The sequence below is a fragment of the Orcinus orca genome, chromosome 6 (assembly GCF_937001465.1).
Source record: "Orcinus orca chromosome 6, mOrcOrc1.1, whole genome shotgun sequence".
NCBI classification, from domain to species: domain Eukaryota; kingdom Metazoa; phylum Chordata; class Mammalia; order Artiodactyla; family Delphinidae; genus Orcinus; species Orcinus orca.
Genome location: NC_064564.1, coordinates 120335466 through 120352799, shown reverse-complemented (window position 1 = coordinate 120352799; position 17334 = coordinate 120335466). Strand labels below are relative to the sequence as shown.

The following is a 17334-nucleotide window of genomic DNA, read 5'->3' as shown; positions in this document are numbered from 1 at the left end:
GCGCTGCGTGGTGGAGGAGGGCCGGCAGCCGGCCTCCTCTCTGGACAGGCCTGGGCTCCCCGCCCGGCTGAGCTGCGGGGCCTTGGGCAGATAGCGGCCCATCCACTGCCTGCGCTCAGGCCTGAGAGCAGCCGTCTCTAGCCATCAGCTGGAGAATCCAGAGTTTTTGCAAAAGCCAAACGTTTTTTGATTTTCCAGTTTCGTGCCGTGTGGCTTGAGGGTGAGACTTAGGCAACAGGGCTGTGGTGCTGTTCAGCCTTCCAGTTGGGAGCGGGCTCGTTGCGGGGTGGTATCCTCTGCCCTGGTGTCACGGTGAGCCGGCTTGTGAGCTCGGCTCGACCCTCCATCCCTGTTCACTGAAGGCAGGAGCCAGAGGCCCGCAGAGCCTGAGGACGAGCCGGGCGCTGCCCCGGGGGCGGCGGGGCGCAGGTGGGGGGCCTGCAGATGAAGCCTGGGGGCGGTCTCCCTAATGGTTGTTCCTGGGCAGAGTGTCTGTCTCTGGATTTATTTCTCTGGGAAGCGTCCGCTTCCTCCACGTCACCACGGTTTCGGCCGGAGGTCCCTCCCGGTTCCTGACCCCCGCGTCTCCCGGCAGCGCTGCCCCTCCCCTGGCCTTGTGCTTCTTTCCCGGGGCTGATCTCAGCCTTCAGGTAGCCGGACGCCCAAGGCATCGGTTTCCAGGAGTCTTGGTTTCCGATGCTGCATTTAACGCCGCACCTTCCCCCCGAGTTCTGTTCGTCACCGGTTTGATGTGTAGGGGTCCATCGTCCTTCCTGTTTTCTGATTTTCGCTGTGTCTCCTTCGACATTTCCAGAGAAACACAGGGCTGTGTCTTGATGTCGCTTAGCTGTTTGTTTCTGGCTGTGAAGGAGCCCGGTCCATCTGTTTTGGTTTCTGCACAGGACAGGCTTGTTTTGTGGTTAGTTATATAAACACTCCGAGTTCCCGACTTGGCGAAAGCTCCCGCCTGGAGGGGACACACGTTTGCTCACCAGGGCTTGTCCTGGGTTCCTGTGAGCAGCCGGCACCACGCTGTGCAGTCCAAGCTCGGACGTGTGTGATAACCAAGGGGCCAGCAGCTGGAGATGCGGTGGCTCGAGCCCTGAGGACGAGGGTGCAGATGAGCCAGAGTGTCCTGGGGGCCAAGGGAGCAGCAGAGGGACCCAGGGGGCGGCCGCATGAGAGCAGCTGGAGCCCAGCAGAGCACGTGGAGTTTTCAGGGACCGGACAGGACAGGGAATCTGGAGACGAAGGGGAGGCCAGAGGGCAGGAGGGAAGGAGAGAGGAGGTCAGCCAGGGTCTCAGAGCCAGGGGTCCGGAGGATCGTCGACATGGACGCTGAGCCCACCACGCCGAGGGCAGGGGTAGCACGGGAGGGCGACACGGGGCCAGACGTAAACCCCTGGGGCCCAAACCTGGTGCGTGAGTTCCACCCCAGGGCTGCAGCTACCGCTCAGGGCCACTTGCGTCTTATTCTTTACTTAGTTTTGATTTTTGTTTTCTTTTATAATTCTAGACATTTATATTCTGTTTTCATCCCCAAACCGATACCTTACTGTTCTTTACTCTTAGAGCTTTGGTCACCCCGCTTGCGGTCACCACTCACGGTGAATTGCTCCTTGTGTGTCCTGTTGTTTTTCATCGTGAGCTCCCCTTAGTGCAGCTTTTTCCCGCTGGTGGCTGAGGGCCAGGTCCCCAGGGCCGTCCCCAGGACCGACCTCCTGAGCACACGTGGAAATAAATCCAAATCCAAAGGCCAGAGCTGGGTCCTTCTAGACCTTTCCTTTTCCCAAGCAACGGGTGTGGTGCTGATGGAGACCCCGCCCCCTCCTCAGGCAATGCTGGACGGTGGCCCCCAGGCTCTGTGGGAACCGCAGCCCCCTGCTGGTGCCCTTCAGACCCCTGAGAGGTGTGTGTGGCCTTGCCTATCCATCCTGGAGGGTGACAGCTGTCCTCAGGGTCTGTTTGAGGCCATCTCAGGTGAGTTCCAACAGCCACAGCGAGGGCAGCCCCTTCCAGAGAGCCCTTGGGTGCGAGGGCTTCGGCCCCCTGAGCTCACACTTGACGCCTGCAGGTCCACCCTGGGCCGGACCCCAGCAGGTCCTCGGTCAAGGGAGCCGCAGTGACCTGAACCACTGGAGCGGGCAGGGCGTGGCGGGCTGGCCGTGCACAGGGCCCTGCTGGTCACGCAGAGGACGCCCGGCTGCTCTAGAGACGGTGGTGAGATGCATGTTGTCCCCCTGGACGTGGGTGTTGGGGACACACCTGTTCTTGTCTCTGTCTTGCAGCTCTTACGTGTCCCCCAGAGCTTCCCAGCACAGGAGGTAGAAAAGTAAACAAAAGGCATTTTTCAGTTGGGGTTTTTTCCTTTTTTCCGTCTCCTGTTGCTTGCTGGGCCCTGCTGACCTGTCACCGTCTCTGAAGGGCCAGCGCCATGTCCCATGCGTGCCACGCGGGTGGTCAGGGCACAGAGGAGCTCCGCCCAGGGTCTGGCCTGGGGAGCAAGCCCCAGCCTTTGCAGGACCATTGGCCTGGACGGTCCCTGTGCCCGGCCTGGGTGCAGCGGACCAGGAAGGTGTGGGCGGCTCCGTGCGGGTGGGGGAGGCCGGCAGGAGGACTCAACACAGCGAGGCCTTGTGTCTCCACAGCTCCGGGAGGAAGCCCAGAGGGGATTCGCCGCCCTGGAGGACCCGCTCTCCGCCCTCCTGGACATGCTGGACAGCAGCCGGGGCTGGCAGGGGAAGGGCCCCTCCCTGGAGGCCTGGGTCACCCGTGAGCTGAAGCGCTGCTTGCAGGCACAGCTGTGCCCGGGGCCGGCCCGGGTGAGCCCTGCCCGCGGCCCACAGCCTGCCCCTTCCCAGCCCGTCCCGGCCTCGGCACGGGCTTCCCACGCGCACCTGGCCGGGCCCCTGCGGCCTGTGGAGGTCGCCCACGGTGGTCGGGGGCTCTCGGCCTCCCGAGAGCCACACGCCGGGCCGACCTCGGCTCCCTTGCCTGTGCCCCTGCCAGCCAGCCCCTGCTCACCCACAGCGTCCACCCACTGGCTCTGGGCTGCCAGGTGCTGGCCGCACTGGGCCTGCCCAAGCACCAACCCCCCACCCGCATCAGGCCCCGCGACTCCGGTTGCCGCCTCCACTGAAGCTGGGTCTGGGGCCTCCAGGGCAGCCCAGGGCTGAAGCAGCTGCAGGCCCGTGCGGTCAAGCTCCTCGCCGAGAGCCCCCCCGGCCTCATAGAGCCGCTGGTCAGCATCTTCCAGCTGCAGGACGCAGACCGGAGCCCCCTGCTGGCTCAAGTCCACCGGCTACACCAGGAGGGCAAGTTCAAAGAAGTGAGTGAGACCCTCCCTGTGGCTCTGGGCCTCTCGTCCACGGGCTGGGCCTCCACGTGGGTCAGCGGGGTGGGCAGGAGCCAGGCTGGGGCTCGAGGCGCCGAGCCCAGAAGTATCCCCTCTGCCCTCCAGCGTGGGGGGCCTTGCAGGGGGCCTCATGTCTGGTGTGCAGGCTTTTGGGGACCAGCTGCTCTGGGGACCATGTCAGGTTCGTGCCTGGTGTGGCGGCCCTGGGAGCCCCTCGCGCTGACCGACTGAGAAAGAGGCTGGGTACAGCCCCCCACACCCTGCCTGGTCCGCACCACGCTCAGGGCCCTTCCTCCCCAGGTGCCCGCCGGCCTCTCCCCCTTGGTCAGCAGCGTGGGGACGCCCAGCTCTGGCCCAGAAGCCCGTGTGGCTGCGGCCCAGCTCCCTTTGTTAACTCCCAGAATTGCTCTCCGGGGGGCTGAGAAGTGCGGGTGTGGGAGAAGCTAGCCGCAGTCTCTGTGCCCCGGGCCCAGATCGGACCCGGGGCCCGCTTCTGTCTTCTCCTGCCCCTGCCCAGACTCACCCAAAGGTCACTTGGTCCTGTGCTGGCCTGGGGGCAGGGGAGCCAAGGCCCCTTGGGGCCCAGCTGCTGCTCCATGAGGACAGACCCTCCCTGCGTGGGGGGCCCTGAAGCCACGACCACGCCAGGCCGGGGGACTGGCCACTGTGCTCTAGTCCTGGTCGGTAACAGAGCACGTGGCCGGGCATCTGTAGGCTGCGCTCGGCCTCCCGGACCTGTCGTGCGGCCCTGCCCCAGAGCCGGGGGCCACGCTCTGGGTGGTGCCCACCCCTGCCTGTTTGCTGGGTCCCTCGGACTGGGTCGGGCCAGTGGTGGTGACCCTGTGAGGGTCTGCGTCCCGAGGGCCCTGCTGGCTCCCACCCCAGGGACCGGCCCCGGCACACCTGTGGTTTTCAGAAGATCGGTTGTGGGGCATCGTGCCGGCTTGGGGCGCAGATTCTCAGCCACGTCAGTCAGGAGTCCCCAGCGTGTGCGACGCATGTGGGTTGGGGGCCGCCCGAGGGGGAGGGCGTTTTGCTCCCTTGTCGTGGGCAGGGCTGGGCCAGGAGCGCAAACGTGGGGCTTAGTGGCTGCAGGTCTCTGGGTGGGAACTGGGGGCTTTTGGAAGCTCGGTGGGTTTGCTGAGTGTCCTTCGTGAGCAGCAGCGGTCCTCGTTGAAGCCCGGAAGGTTCTGAGATGCAGCGGGAGCTCTGGGGTCCTGGCCCAGTGTTCACCGCGGATGACCCGTCTGCGGCTGAGGTCGGGAGCGGCGGGGCCCACGGGTGAGCAGCAAGGGGGCGCTGTCAGCGAAGCTCTGAGCTGTGCTGCAGGCACAGGGGGCCCTGGGCTCCGCGCACCCCGAGATGCGAGACACGCGATGCCCTTGCAGGGCAGGGGAGGTGGGGCAGCCCCGGGCGCCCGGCTCAAAGGTGCCCTCTCCCTGGGTGGTGAGTCCAGCACCCAGGGCCCAGAGGCTCCCTCCGGGCTCACCTCCCCCGCTGCCTCGTGGGGCCCAAAGTTTCTGGCGCCAGGGTGCCAACAGGCGTGGGGTGCGGCCGGAACCCAGGCGGGTCCCAGGCCCACCCCACACGGGGCCCTCTTCCCGGTGAGGAGGCCCGTCGGAACGGAGGTGTGCAGCCCAGGCCCAGGTGGAGGATGTGCTGCGCGGCCACGATGGCGGCGCAGGGACCGGGCGCCCGGCTGCTCGGGGCTCGGCCGGGGCTGAACGGGCGCCGAGGCAGAAGGCGGGCTGGTGTGTCGCGTCTCCTGTTACGCTCAGGCCTTTCAAAGAGCGTCTGGGCGGCCGAATGCGCCTCCCTTGCGCTCTGAGGCAAGACTTGCACACAAAGGGGGCTCTTGTCCCGCACAGGCCCCTCGTGCGAAGAAAGGCCATTGTCCCCGAGCGGGGCGGCCCGGCAGGCAGTGCACGCTCCAGTGCCCACCGCCGCGCCGCCGAGGGGCCGCCTTCAGGCCTGTCCGCTCGGATTAGCGGGGACTCACGACTTAATGCGCTGCGATATTTCATGTCGAGGGCGGTGGCCGGCCCCAGCCGCGTGAATGCCTGCTTTTGTCTGCTGCATTATTTTATTTACATTTTTTAAACAGCTTATCAAGGTAAAAAGATAGCTTTGCTTTAAAAAAAAAAAAAGCCCCTTGGCTCCAGGCCCGCGCTGAGCCGCCGAGGACGGAAGGCCCGTCCTGGGGCCCGGCCGCCGGGTCTGGGCACCTGCCCAGCCCCCCTGTTGGCCGAGCGGGCAGTCGGGCGTCCGTGCAGGGCTCTTCCCGCTGTCACCGCCCCAGCCCGTCTGGTCTTCTTAGTTACTTTCCCCCAAAGCGGCAGCTCTGGGGTCCGTCTGGTCAGAGGTCCCTGCAGCCCCACCCTGACCCGGCCGCAGGGCAGCCCTCTTCTCGGTGGCTGGCTCTCAGCCTCCTGGGCGGAGGTCAGGGAGGCCCGCAAGGTGCCAGGTGGGCCCAGCCCTGGGCAGTGTCCATCTGCAGGTCCCGGCCACTGCCCTCCTCCCATTGGGCCTGCTCCCCGGCCTGGGTCTGGAGCCAGTTGCAGGCACCTGGGCCAGCAGGCGATCTTCCTGCATCCGCGGGGCCCCCCACGTGGCCACGTGACCGGTGGTAAGCCGTGGGCAGCCTGGCCTGCTGGCCCCTCAGCAGAAGCTCAGACTGAGAAGTGACCAGAACCCAGTTCTCAGCCAGGCCCAATAGATCCAAGGTGGAGTCCAGGCCGGGGGCTTCCTAGAGGAGGTTCTGCTGCCAGGTAACTGTGGCCGCCCCCGATGGAGTTAGGGCGCCCTCCCGTGGCCGGGTGAGGCCAAACGGTCCCCCTCCTCGTCTTGTGCCCCCCAGCCTCCAGGCTACGGAGCTCCCCAGGGCTGCGGGGGCAGGACAAGGGCACTTCCCAGACTGTCCCTGGGGGTGTCCATGGCCTTCCAGCCCTGGATGCTCTGGCCACACCCCTCAGTGTCCACGCAGGCTGCCTGGCCAAAAGAGGGCAGCCTGGGTGCACAGAGGCTCCAGCCTGGCCTGGATAGAGGCTGGCTGCCCTGGAGGAAGCAGGCAGAGAGAAGGGGACCCAAACCCTCTGACAGTGTCGTCCTGTGGCCAGGGCTGTGCACCCCTCACGGGGAGGGGGGCGGGGGGGGCCTGTTGAGGAGCTGGATCCTCAGACGATGGAGGCCGATTGCCCAGCAGAGTGGTGAGAAGCAAGGGGCTCACCTCGCTGCCCCCTCCCCTCCCCACTCCCAGGTCACTGCCCAGGGCCTGATCTGGGGGGTGGGAGGGTCCCAGGCCCCCAGTCGTCCCTCCCACGGCCCCTTCTCCAACCGTGGCATGGCCCGACCAAGCCCAGGTCCAGATGTTGGCCCTTCAGTAGCCTGGAAGCCAGGCAAGGGTCCAGCAGATGCAGGACACTGGGGACGGGGTTCTGGCCACCCCAGGTTCTGAATAAAGTGTGTGAGGCGCCAGTGTGGGCACTCTGGCCTTCTTGGATGAGGGCCCGGATCTCCCTCAACTTCTCGGGGGTTTCCCGTCCAGAAGAGGCCGGCGCCATCCTGTGAGGCTGGAGTGGTGCCCAGGAAGGCCCCCACGTGGTGGCACCTGCGCCCTGCCCGCAGCCCTGGGCCCCTCCCCCAAGCCCTGCACCCTCTCCTCAACCCTGGCTCCTTCCCTGGCCCCGCCCCAGCCCCTCCCCCATTTCTGCTTTATCCCCCTCGCCCAAGCCCCGCACCCCCCTTCCCCTGGCCCCGGGCCCCCTGGGGCCTGGCCGAGGCTGAGCTCCTGGACACCGGCCAGGCCGCGGGGCGCCGGGTCAGTGCCGCGCAGGGAGAGGCCCCCCAGCCCCGCGCCCCCGCCGCGCGGTCCAGGCCTCCACCGGAGCAGCCTTTCCCAGGCCGCTATTTTGGGCCTTCTGTGAGCTGCAGGGGGCGGGGCCGGGCTGCCCGGCTAGTTATTTTTGCTCATAATGGGAGCACGACGTATGGAAATTATTAATAGCAGAGCGGCCTGTGCTACGTGCGGGCGCCCAGGGCCGCGCCGTTTCCTCTGCTGAGTCGGGGGAGGGTCATGCGCCCCGTGTAGGGCAGGCCGCCCAGCGTGCCCACTGCCCCATATGAGGGGCTGCCTGGGGGTGGGGGGATTCAGAGCCTCTTGCTCTGTGGCTCCTGGGGCAGCTCTCTGCATGCCCCCAATGCACGACCACGCCGGTCCCGCTGCCATGGACCTGGAGCGAGCCTGCCCCATCTGACGACTCCTAGTCACTGGGGCACGTGGTGTGGCTTGTGGAAAGGGTTCAGAGGCCTGAAGGAGCCCCGCGTGTCAGGGCCGCCGCAGTCCCTCGGGCCTCCCGGGCGCACAGAGTGCCCTCGCTGTGGGCACTGTGAATGGTGGGAGGGGATGCTCCCAGGAGGAGTGGGGCAGCAAGAGCAGACGTGGGGAGAGCGGTGTGCACCGTGTCCAGGCCCCATGGCTAGGTGATGGGGGCTTCTGTCCCTCCCTCTGCGTCCTCCACCCTCTTGTCAGCAAGCCAGGACCCAGGCCACCTGGCTCAGCTCACACTTTGCGGCCCCGACCAGGCCGCACCCCAGTCTGGAGGGCACAGGGGTCGTTCCACCCACCCCACCGCGTGCGGGGCGTGGCTCAGCACAGGGGGGCTTGTAGGCTGGAGCACTGCCTGGTTTCCGGCCCCGTGGCTGTGCCTGCAGCGACTGGGCGGTGACGGGGTGGGAGTGGGGGCTGCAGAAGGGCGGGAGCCCCCACCTGTGGCACCGCCTGTCCCCCAGGCCCAGTGTCATCCGGTCCCTCTGTTTCCCAGGCCATCGTGCTGGGCGCAAAGCTGCGGCTGCAGGCAGATCTTGATGTTGAGAAGGTAAGGGTCATTCTCATGCAAACCGCGTAGCTTCCAGCTCCAGGGCTCCAGAAATGTGGTGTAGGGAGGGTCCCTCCCACTGAGCCCTGAGCTTTGCTCCCCACACGGCTGGGGCCAGGGCGCTGGAGGGCAGGGGTCACATGTGACTACCTGCTCATGTGAGGAGGGTCCAGGACTAGGGGAAGGGAGGGGCCAGCAAGGGCCTGTGTGTGGTCAGCAGGCATTAGTGTAACGTGCTCAGAAAGTGGCCGATCGCCAGGAGTTCACCAGGCATTCCTTCTCTGCTCTGGGGTGGCTGGAAGGGTTCTCAAGAATGGGGGCTCCCACAAGGACCGCCCACCTGGAGCCCTGGTTTGGCAGATGGGCCTCCATCCAGTCTGGGCTCCAGACAGCCTGCCCTATGTGACCACCTGGGGGAGGGGAAGGCAGGTGAGGAGGGGTCTTCCACAGGGGCCACTGGGAGGGGGCTTTGTCGAGAGCTGGTTCTTTCAAGGGGAGTGGCCCGTACGTCCCAGTGCCCAACACCACGGCCAGGGGCTCCCTCGGGGCCTCCCTGAGGGCTCAGGCAGCTTGGGGGTCTTGTGAGCTTGCGCCAGGCCACGTGCTGGTGCCGTCTTGCCCGTGATGGGCATTTCTGGGCCAGCAGGGCCATGGCCGGTAGTTGATCTCCATCCTGCCCACCCCACCCTGCTCGGTGAAGACAAGGGGACAATGGGGCCCCTCCAGGAGCCCCCTTGTGTCTTGGAGCCTCTCATCCTTCCCGATGGAGATGGGGTGACCACAGAGTCCCCCAGGGACGGGGCCCAGGGAGCGGCGGGGCTTGTGTGTGTGTGCAGGGGCAGAGCATGGGGCGCAGGCCGTGAGCCGGGCGTGGGGCTTCGCGAGGTCCTCAGACACTCGGTTGGGCCCCCAGGCTCCCCGGGGAGGCAGGTTGCGTGGACCAGCCTCCAGGCCGCTTGGTTCTGACGCTCTGGCCACTCCCTGCACTGGGCTGGAAGTGAGTTCGCGGTCTCGGGTGCAGTGGGGCTGCGGCCTGAAGGTGTGTCTCCCCGTAGATGTGCCTCCCCCTGCTCCTCCAGGACAAGGCAGACCTCGTGGAACGCTACGTGGATGGCTTTCCCGACCTCCAGCGGAGGCTGCTGGCCCTCATGGACTCCTGGTGCCAGCCCGGCTTTGACATCAGAGTCGTCGCCAGGTGAGCCCCACGGGGGCCCGGGGTGGGGTGGGGGCAGGGACTTGGCAGGGGCAGTAGGCACGTGGGAAAGTCACCCCACACCCCACACCACCTCTCCAGGTGAGCCCCGGCCAGGTGGGCAAGGGACCTGCTTCGGGAGCCAAGAGGTCGGGCTGGCAGCCACCGGGTGAGAGAGTTTAATGCTCTGAGATGAGCACAAATAATTCTCCACAGGGACTCCTTCCTTACGCAGTCCTGCAAGTCATATCTCCTATCCATTCACTGGTTCCTTCGTTTCTTCCTTCATGTAATAAATGTTTGTGGAGCGCCTGCTGTGAACCCTGTCCCAGCAGTTACAGAGAAGAGGCAGCATGCCAACAGGGAGCCCACGTGTGTGCGTGTGCGTGTGACCCCAGGGCGTCCCCTGAGCATGGGCATCTGGAAGGAGAAGGGCTTCCTCCCACCTCCCTGGGGTGGCTGAGGGGAAGTGCACTGGGACCGCCAAGGCTCCTTGGCCACCTGTCCCTCAGCAGGCAGCGGGGCTGGGCGCCCTGTCCGTGTGCCCTGCAGCCCGGACCCTCTCACTTGAGAGTCAGGCCTTGGGCTCTGGCGGCAGGCCTCTCTGGACCCTCCCTCCCCTGGAGCTGGGTGTTTTCCTCGTCCCTAAAATGGGACTAATTCTGTCTCAAAGGGCTGTTGTGACTTCACACCCTACGAAGTGAACAAAGCAGCAGGCCAGGCACACGTTGTGTTGCTGCCATTGCTTTTATTATGCATTAAAAAGGAGAGAGAAATATAGGTGGAGCAGTACGGACGGGGAAGAGGGGAGACACACGGGTGGAGAGTGGGGGGGCCCGTGAGTTAGATTTAACGTGGATATTTCATGATTCTTTTAAATGTCCTCGTGCTATGCTCTGAAAGGGCTCAGAAGCGATGACATCCCCTAGCAGTGAGCACACCTAGCAACCAGATCTTGGTTTCTAGATACCATTCTCCACTAAAAGGAACAAAGGCTCCTTGGGGAGTAGACTGAGAATGAAAACAATAATAGAGCGTAAAAGCATGGTAATAGAGCATAATACCTTGGATTTTTAAAAATGCATGAGTTGGGGCTTCCCTGGTGGCGCAGTGGTTGAGAATCCGCCTGCTAATGCAGGGGACACGGGTTCAAGCCCTGGTCTGGGGGAATCCCACATGCCGCAGAGCAACTGGGCCCGTGAGCCACAACTACTGAGCCTGCGCGTCTGGAGCCTGCGCGCCGCAATGGGAGGCCGCGACAGTGAGAGGCCCGCGCACCACGATGAAGAGTGGCCCCCACTCGCCGCAACTAGAGAAAGCCCTCGCACAGAAACGAAGACCCAACACAGTCAAAAATAAATAAATTTATAAAAATGCATGAGTCTGTGGGGCTTCCCTGGTGGCGCAGTGGTTAAGAATCCGCCTGCCAATGCAGGGGACACGGGTTCGAGCCCTGGTCAGAGAAGATCCCACGTGCCGCAGAGCAACTCAGCCCGTGCGCCACAACTACTGAGCCCGTGCGCCACAACTACTGAGCCCGCGCGCCTAGAGCCCGTGCTCTGCAACAAGAGAAGCCCGTGCGCCACAAGCAGCGCCCGCCCACCGCAACTAGGGAAGGCCTGCGCGCAGCTACGAAGACCCAACGCAGCCGGAGACAGACAAACAGATATTTTTGAAATGCGTGAGTCTGGAGTGATGCTCAAAGGCAGGGAGGAAAACTCTTTTACGGGGTATGCCAGCTAATAAATAGAAAGGAATGATAAAGTTAGAACTCACCATTTTGTAACTTCCAATAAAATAATTGATTCAGGCACAGATCCTAAAGAGATGCTAAGAGAGATAAATACAAATTACCCATATCAGGAGTGAAAAGTAGAACGTCACTACAGACCTTACAGACTTTAAAATGGTAATAAATATTGTTTACAACTTGATGCAAACACATACAACAGTTTAGATGTAACAGACCAAATTCTTGCAAAACACAACTTACAAAACTGAAAAAATAGAAAATTTGAATAGTCCTATATCTATTAAATAAATTGCATCTGTAGTTTAAAACTTTACCACAAAGAAAACTATGGATTTAGATGGCTTCACTAGTGAATTCCTTCAAGTGTTTAAGGAAGAGATCGTACCAATCTTACACAAATTCTTCCAGAGAATGTAAAAAGAAAGAGCACATCCCAACTTTTTTTTCTTTTTTTTGGCTGCGTTGGGTCTTCGTTGCTGCGCGGGGGCTTTCTCTAGTTGCAGTGAGTGGGGGCTACTCTTCATTGCAGTGTGCAGGCTTCTCATTGCGGTGGCTTCTCTTATTGCAGAGCACAGGCTCTAGGCATGCGGGCTTCAGTAGTTGAGGCGCGTGGGCTCAGTGGTTGTGGCACATGGGCTCTAGGTGCGCAGGCTTCAGTGGTTGCAGCACGTGGGCTCAGTAGTTGCGGCTTGCGGGCTCTAGGGCTCAGGCTCAGTAGTTGTGGCACACGGGCTTAGTTGCCCCAAGGCCTGTGGGATCTTCCCGGACCAGGGATGGAACACATGTCCCCTTCATTGGCAGGCGGATTCGTAACCGCTGGACCACCAGGGAAGTCCCCAACTTGTTTTATTCAGCTAGTTTAAGGCTTGATACCAAAACTCGAAAAAGACATTAGAAGAAAGGAAAATTAAAGTGCAGTGTATCTCATGAACATAGATGCAAAAATACTAAACAAAATATTAGCAATCAAATCAACTAATATATTAAAGAGTTAAGAAAATGAGAAGACAAGCTCAAAGTGCGAGAAAATATTAGCAAAGACACATCTGATAAAGGACTGTTATCCAAAACATAGAAAGTTACCTTAAAACTCAGCAGTAGGAAAACAAACAACCATGGGCTTCCCTGGTGGCGCAGTGGATAAGAATCTGCCTGCCAATGCAAGGGACACAGGTTTGAGCCCTGGTCCGGGAAGATCCCACGTGCTGCGGAGCAACTAAGCCCATGCACCACAACCACTGAGCCTGCGCTCTAGAGCCCGCGAGCCACAACTACTGAGCCCATGAGCCACAACTACTGAAGTTGCACACGTAGAGCCTGCGCTCCACAACAAGAGAAACCACCCCAGTGAGCAGCCCGCGCACCGCAACAAAGAGTAGCCCCCATTCCTGGCAACTGGAGAAAGCCCGTGTGCAGTAACGAAGACCCAACGCAGACAAAAATAAATAAATAAATAAATTTTTTTAGAAAAGAAAGAAAACCAACAACCTGATTTTAAAAACGGACGAAAGATCCAGATACCTCAGCAGAGAAGATACACGAATGACAGATAAGCACATGAAAGGTTGCTCTACATCGTACGTCCTCGGGGAAATGCAAACTAAAACAACGAGCTATCATGACACCCCTATTAGAATGGACAGAATCCAGAACACTGACATCGCCAAATGCTGGCGAGGATGTGAAGCAACGAGAACTCTCATCACTGCTGGTGGGAATACAAAGTGCTGCAGCCACTTTGAAGGACAGTCTAGTGCTTTCTTACAAAACTAAACACGTTCTTGCCATATGACCAAGCCATCGCGCCACTTGATATTTACCCAAAGACACTGAAAACCTCTGTCCACACAAAAACCTGCACTTGAGTGTTTATAGCAGCTCTATTTATAGTTGCCGAGACTTGGAAGGAGCCAAGATGTCCTCCAGTAGTTGGATGGATAAGTAAACTGTGGTCCATCCAGACAATGGAATATTATTCAGAGCTAGAAAGACATGAGCCATCAAGCCGTGAAAAGACAGGGAGGAAACTTAGATGCAAATTACAAAGTGAGAGAAGCCAATCTGAAAAGGCTACTGCTGTGAGATTCCAGCTATATGACATTCTGGAAAAGGCCAAGCTATAGAGACAATAAAAGGATCAGGGATTATGGGGAGGGAGGAACGAATAGGAGAGCACCGAGGATTCTTAGGGCAATGAAACTACTCTGTATGTCACTGTAATCGTGGGTACCTAGGCATTTGTCAAAGCGCATAGAATGTGCGACACCGAGAGTGACCCCAAGGTAAACCACGGACTGTGTGTGGGTGAGGATGACGTGTCCAGGTGGGTTGATCACTGTGACAAGTGGACCATCTGGTGGGGATGCTGACAGTGTGTGTCACGGTCTGCTCAGCTTTGCTGTGAACCTAAAACTGCCCTAAAAAAAGTGAAATCGATTTTTTCAAAAGTTTATACACCATGATCTAGTGGGATTTATTTAAGGAACGTGAGGTTGGTAAAACATTTAAAAATCCATCGGCATTCACCCTGTCAACAGATTAGATAACAAAACTATGTAAGCATCTCAACGTATATAAAAATTATAAAATTCAAACCTTATTTATGATAAAAACTCTCAGCAAACTACAGATATAAGGAAACTTCCTTTATCGGATAAAGGATAGTACTGAAAATAAAAAGAAAACTACAGCAAGCATCATTTTTCTGAGTTTTCTTCAAGTATGATTACTATATAATGAACTCTGTTCGGAGTGTGTAAGTTTGTAACTTTTGATGTATGTACGTGTCCACGAAACCATCACCACAGTCCAGGTGCTGAGCACACACACACCCCCCCCCCCGCCACCCCCTGAGGACCGCTGATCTGCTCTGTGTTACTGTAGATTCCTTTTCATTTTCTGGTACATTATGTAAGCGGAGTTACGTCGTCTGGCTTCTGTCCCCAGCACAATTATTCTGAGGTTCATCCACGTTACTTCATTTCTTAGTGCTGAGTGGTGTTGCCGCGTGTAGCTGCACCACGCTTTGCTTATCCATTCACTCATCGATGGATATCTGGGTGTTTCCAGGTTTTGTCTGTTACACACACCGCTGCTGTGAACGTTCGTGCCCAAGGCTTTGCGTGGACGTGTGTCTTCATTTCTCTTGGGTGAACACCCTGGAGTGTGATGCCTGCGTCATGTGATGCGTGTGGATTAATTTTTTGAGAAACCGTCAAACTGTTTTCCAGGGCGGCTGCACGTTTCCCATTCCCTCCAGCAGCAGGCGAGAATCGCCAGCCCCACATACTCACTGGCCCACGGCCTGGTCAGCCTGTAACGTCTGCGGTTCTAATGGGCGTGGAGTGGTATCTTTTTGTGCTTTTGATCTGCAGTCCCTAATGACTAAGGATGTAAAGTGTATTTTCATTTGCTTATTTGCCTCTGTGTGTCTTCTTTGGTGAATTAGCTGCTCCATCTTTTACACTTTTTTTAAAAAAAAAAATTTTATTTATTTAATTTGGTTGCACCGGTCTTATTTGTGGCAGGCGGGCTCCTTAGTTGTGGCATGCAAACTCTTAGTTGCGGCATGCATGTTGGATCTAGTTCCCTGACCAGGAATCGAACCCAGGCCCCCTGCATTGGGAGCTCGCAGTTTAACCACTGCACCACCAGGGAAGTCCCTACACACTTTTTAATTAGGTTGACTGTTTTCATTACTGAGTTTTGAGAGATTTAGAAATATAATCTGGGTTAAAGGCCCTTAACAGACATGTTATTTGCAGACGTTTCACCCTGTGGTGCATCTTCTCATTCTTTTAATGATCTTTCAAAGAACAAAAGTTCTTAATTTGTTGAAGTCCAGTTTATAAATTAAAAAAATTTTTGCATCATGCTTTTAGTATCATAGCTAAGAAATCTTTGCCTAACTCTAGGGCACAAACATTTTCTCCTGTTTACTTCTAGAAGTTTTATAATTTTAGGTTTTACATTTCAAGCTATGGCCCATTTTTGGAGGATTTTCATATGGGGTGCTAGGTGTGGATTGAAGTTCTTTTTTTTTTTTTTTTAACAGCTGATGTCTAATTGTTCCAGCAGCATTTGTTGTAAAAGACTGTCCTTTCCCACAGAGTTGACTTTGTGCCTCTGTCAGGTGTCCATATATGTGTGGGTCTCTCTGTCCTCTTCTGCTCTGTCTGTGGCACGTGTTCTGACCGCCGTAGCCTCACAGCAAGTCCTGAGTCAGACAGGGTTAGCCCTCCAATGCTGTTCTTCTATGTCAAAGTTGTTTTTAATTATTCTGGGCCCTTTGCACTTGTATATGAATTTTAGAATCAGTTTGACGATTTCTATCCCCCAGAAAAGCCCCCTGAGCAGGGGAACACAGCCAGGGCTCTGAGACCTCTGGCCAGCCTATCTGGAGCTTAGAGGAAGCAGAAAATCACTTAAAAACAAACACGAAAGCTGTAGGCCTGTAGAGAGTTTCTGTGTCTGAAATAAACACCAGAGCTATACAGAGGGCGCCTTTGGAATACAGAACAGACTTGTCAGTTAAAAACGTGATGGCAGAATGAAAGTCTCAATAAAAGGTTTGGAAGATAAACTTGAAGATATCTTCCCAACGTCATTCAAAATAAATGAACAAAGAAGGAAAAGCAGAGGAAAGTTTGTTTTTTTAAAAAAATGGCAGATTCTGTCAAGAAGACCCAACATCCAAATAATGGGAATTCCAGAAAGAAAGAAGGGAGAACATGGAGGAATTCACTCCAGACCCAGTCCTGGGTGGATGGAGAGAGACCCACACTGAGGACCAGGACCCTAAACCCTCAGAAAGAGCAGGAGTCAGACCGGTTCCAGGAGCAGTGCCGGCGCAGGCTTCAGCCCAGCCAGACGCAGTCCAGCGTGAGGCCTAGGGCACCGTCTCCAGGTCCACGCCTCGCCCCTGGGAGGCGCCTGCAGAGCCGCTTTGCCCTGGCCTAGGGACAGGCGAGGTGCAGGGCCACCAGGACGGTGATGGACAGGGGCCTGGGAGCAGCCAGTGGCGGGGAGAGGGGCGCAGGGTGATGTGGGCTCTGTCCACAGGACAGGAGGCTAAGGAAGCAATCAGACCAGCAAGGATTAACCCACAGAGAAGAGGAGGCTGTGGCCTAGCCGCCAGTTGTATTTGCACCATCGTGATATGGTAGAAGCTGCTTGTGCCCAATTAACTGGAACCGTGGGTGCTGTTGTCTGGGGAGAGGAGCCTTCTGTGGTGAGACATCGTACAAAACACCTAAAACTGAATCATCGAGAGGCCACAATACAGTGGTTCTTGGAAACATGGGGCAAATGTAGACCACCTCAAAATTGTGCGGGTGACTGGCGGCAGGAGGGGCGTGCTGACGTGCTGCCTTTCTCTGAGCCTTGGAAGACTTGGCTTTTGAACTGTGCACATGTATGACATTGATGAAAGGTAAAATCTTGAGATGCGTTAATCGAGAGAAAGCGTTGCTGGGCACGAGCCGTGTCTCTCTCCTGCAGAAGGTACCCGCAGACGACCTTGAGGCTGGAGAGGCTGAGCCCCAGAGCGCTGGGTCGGCAGGTCCTGCGGCTGCTGGAGCAGCATGGCCTGGACCCTGGTGAGTGGGGCCCCCACGCCCTGCGCTGGGGCGGGTGCCAGGCTGGTGCCGCCGGGGCTTCAGGCGGACCAGGGTCTCCCTTCCCATCTCCTCCCTGCTTCCCCTCAGCATCTGCCCACCTGGGGTGCCCCTGGGAGTCTGGGCCCCGTGGGTGAGGACCACCGAGGCCGCACCTACACCATGCCCCCTGCCCCCTCCCCCTTGGTGCTCACGGGCACCCTCTCAGAGGAGCAGTCTTACTGACAGTGTTTTATAGCTTCGCTGTATGAGATTGTGGCAGTCCTTCTCACTTCCTGGCCCGTGAGAGTGTTGGTCAGGAACGGATGTGGAATTCTATCAAATACTCTTTGTGCACCTGTTGGGCTGATGCTATGCTTTTCCCCTTTGGTCTGTCTGTGGGGTGGATTAGGTTGACTGACTATATAACGATAAATGAATCTTGGATCCCTGCCATGGCCCCGTCTCTGCCGGGTTGTGTTGCCACTTACGTAGACTGCTAGGTCTCGTTTGCCAACTGAAGCTGGATTCAGACTTCGCCTTCCTGAAATGTCTGTTTCTGGCTT

General features: G+C 58.4%; 1 protein-coding gene across 30 annotated transcripts in view; it reads left to right on the top strand.

Annotated features, from left to right (window-relative positions):
* EXD3 (exonuclease 3'-5' domain containing 3) overlaps positions 1–17334 on the top strand; it is a 76545-nt gene that overhangs the window by 23577 nt on the left and 35634 nt on the right. For 15 of the 30 annotated variants that reach the window (XR_007477992.1, XR_004479646.2, XR_007477995.1 and 12 more), the window contains exons 1-7: positions 996–1980; positions 2075–2220; positions 2649–2822; positions 3161–3328; positions 8176–8229; positions 9285–9424; positions 16674–16771. Coding sequence is in view for 25 of the 30 variants with exons in the window: in XM_033415190.2 (XP_033271081.1) it covers positions 1812–1980; positions 2075–2220; positions 2649–2822; positions 3161–3328; positions 8176–8229; positions 9285–9424; positions 16674–16771 (949 nt within the window). In the remaining 5 variants the exon portion in view is untranslated. Of the gene's footprint in view, positions 1–198; positions 313–995; positions 1981–2074; positions 2221–2648; positions 2823–3160; positions 3329–3486; positions 4637–8175; positions 8230–9284; positions 9425–9523; positions 9591–16673; positions 16772–17334 lie in introns of those variants that run through there. The other 15 variants (XM_049711199.1, XM_049711198.1, XM_049711192.1 and 12 more) reach the window with 7 other exon arrangements.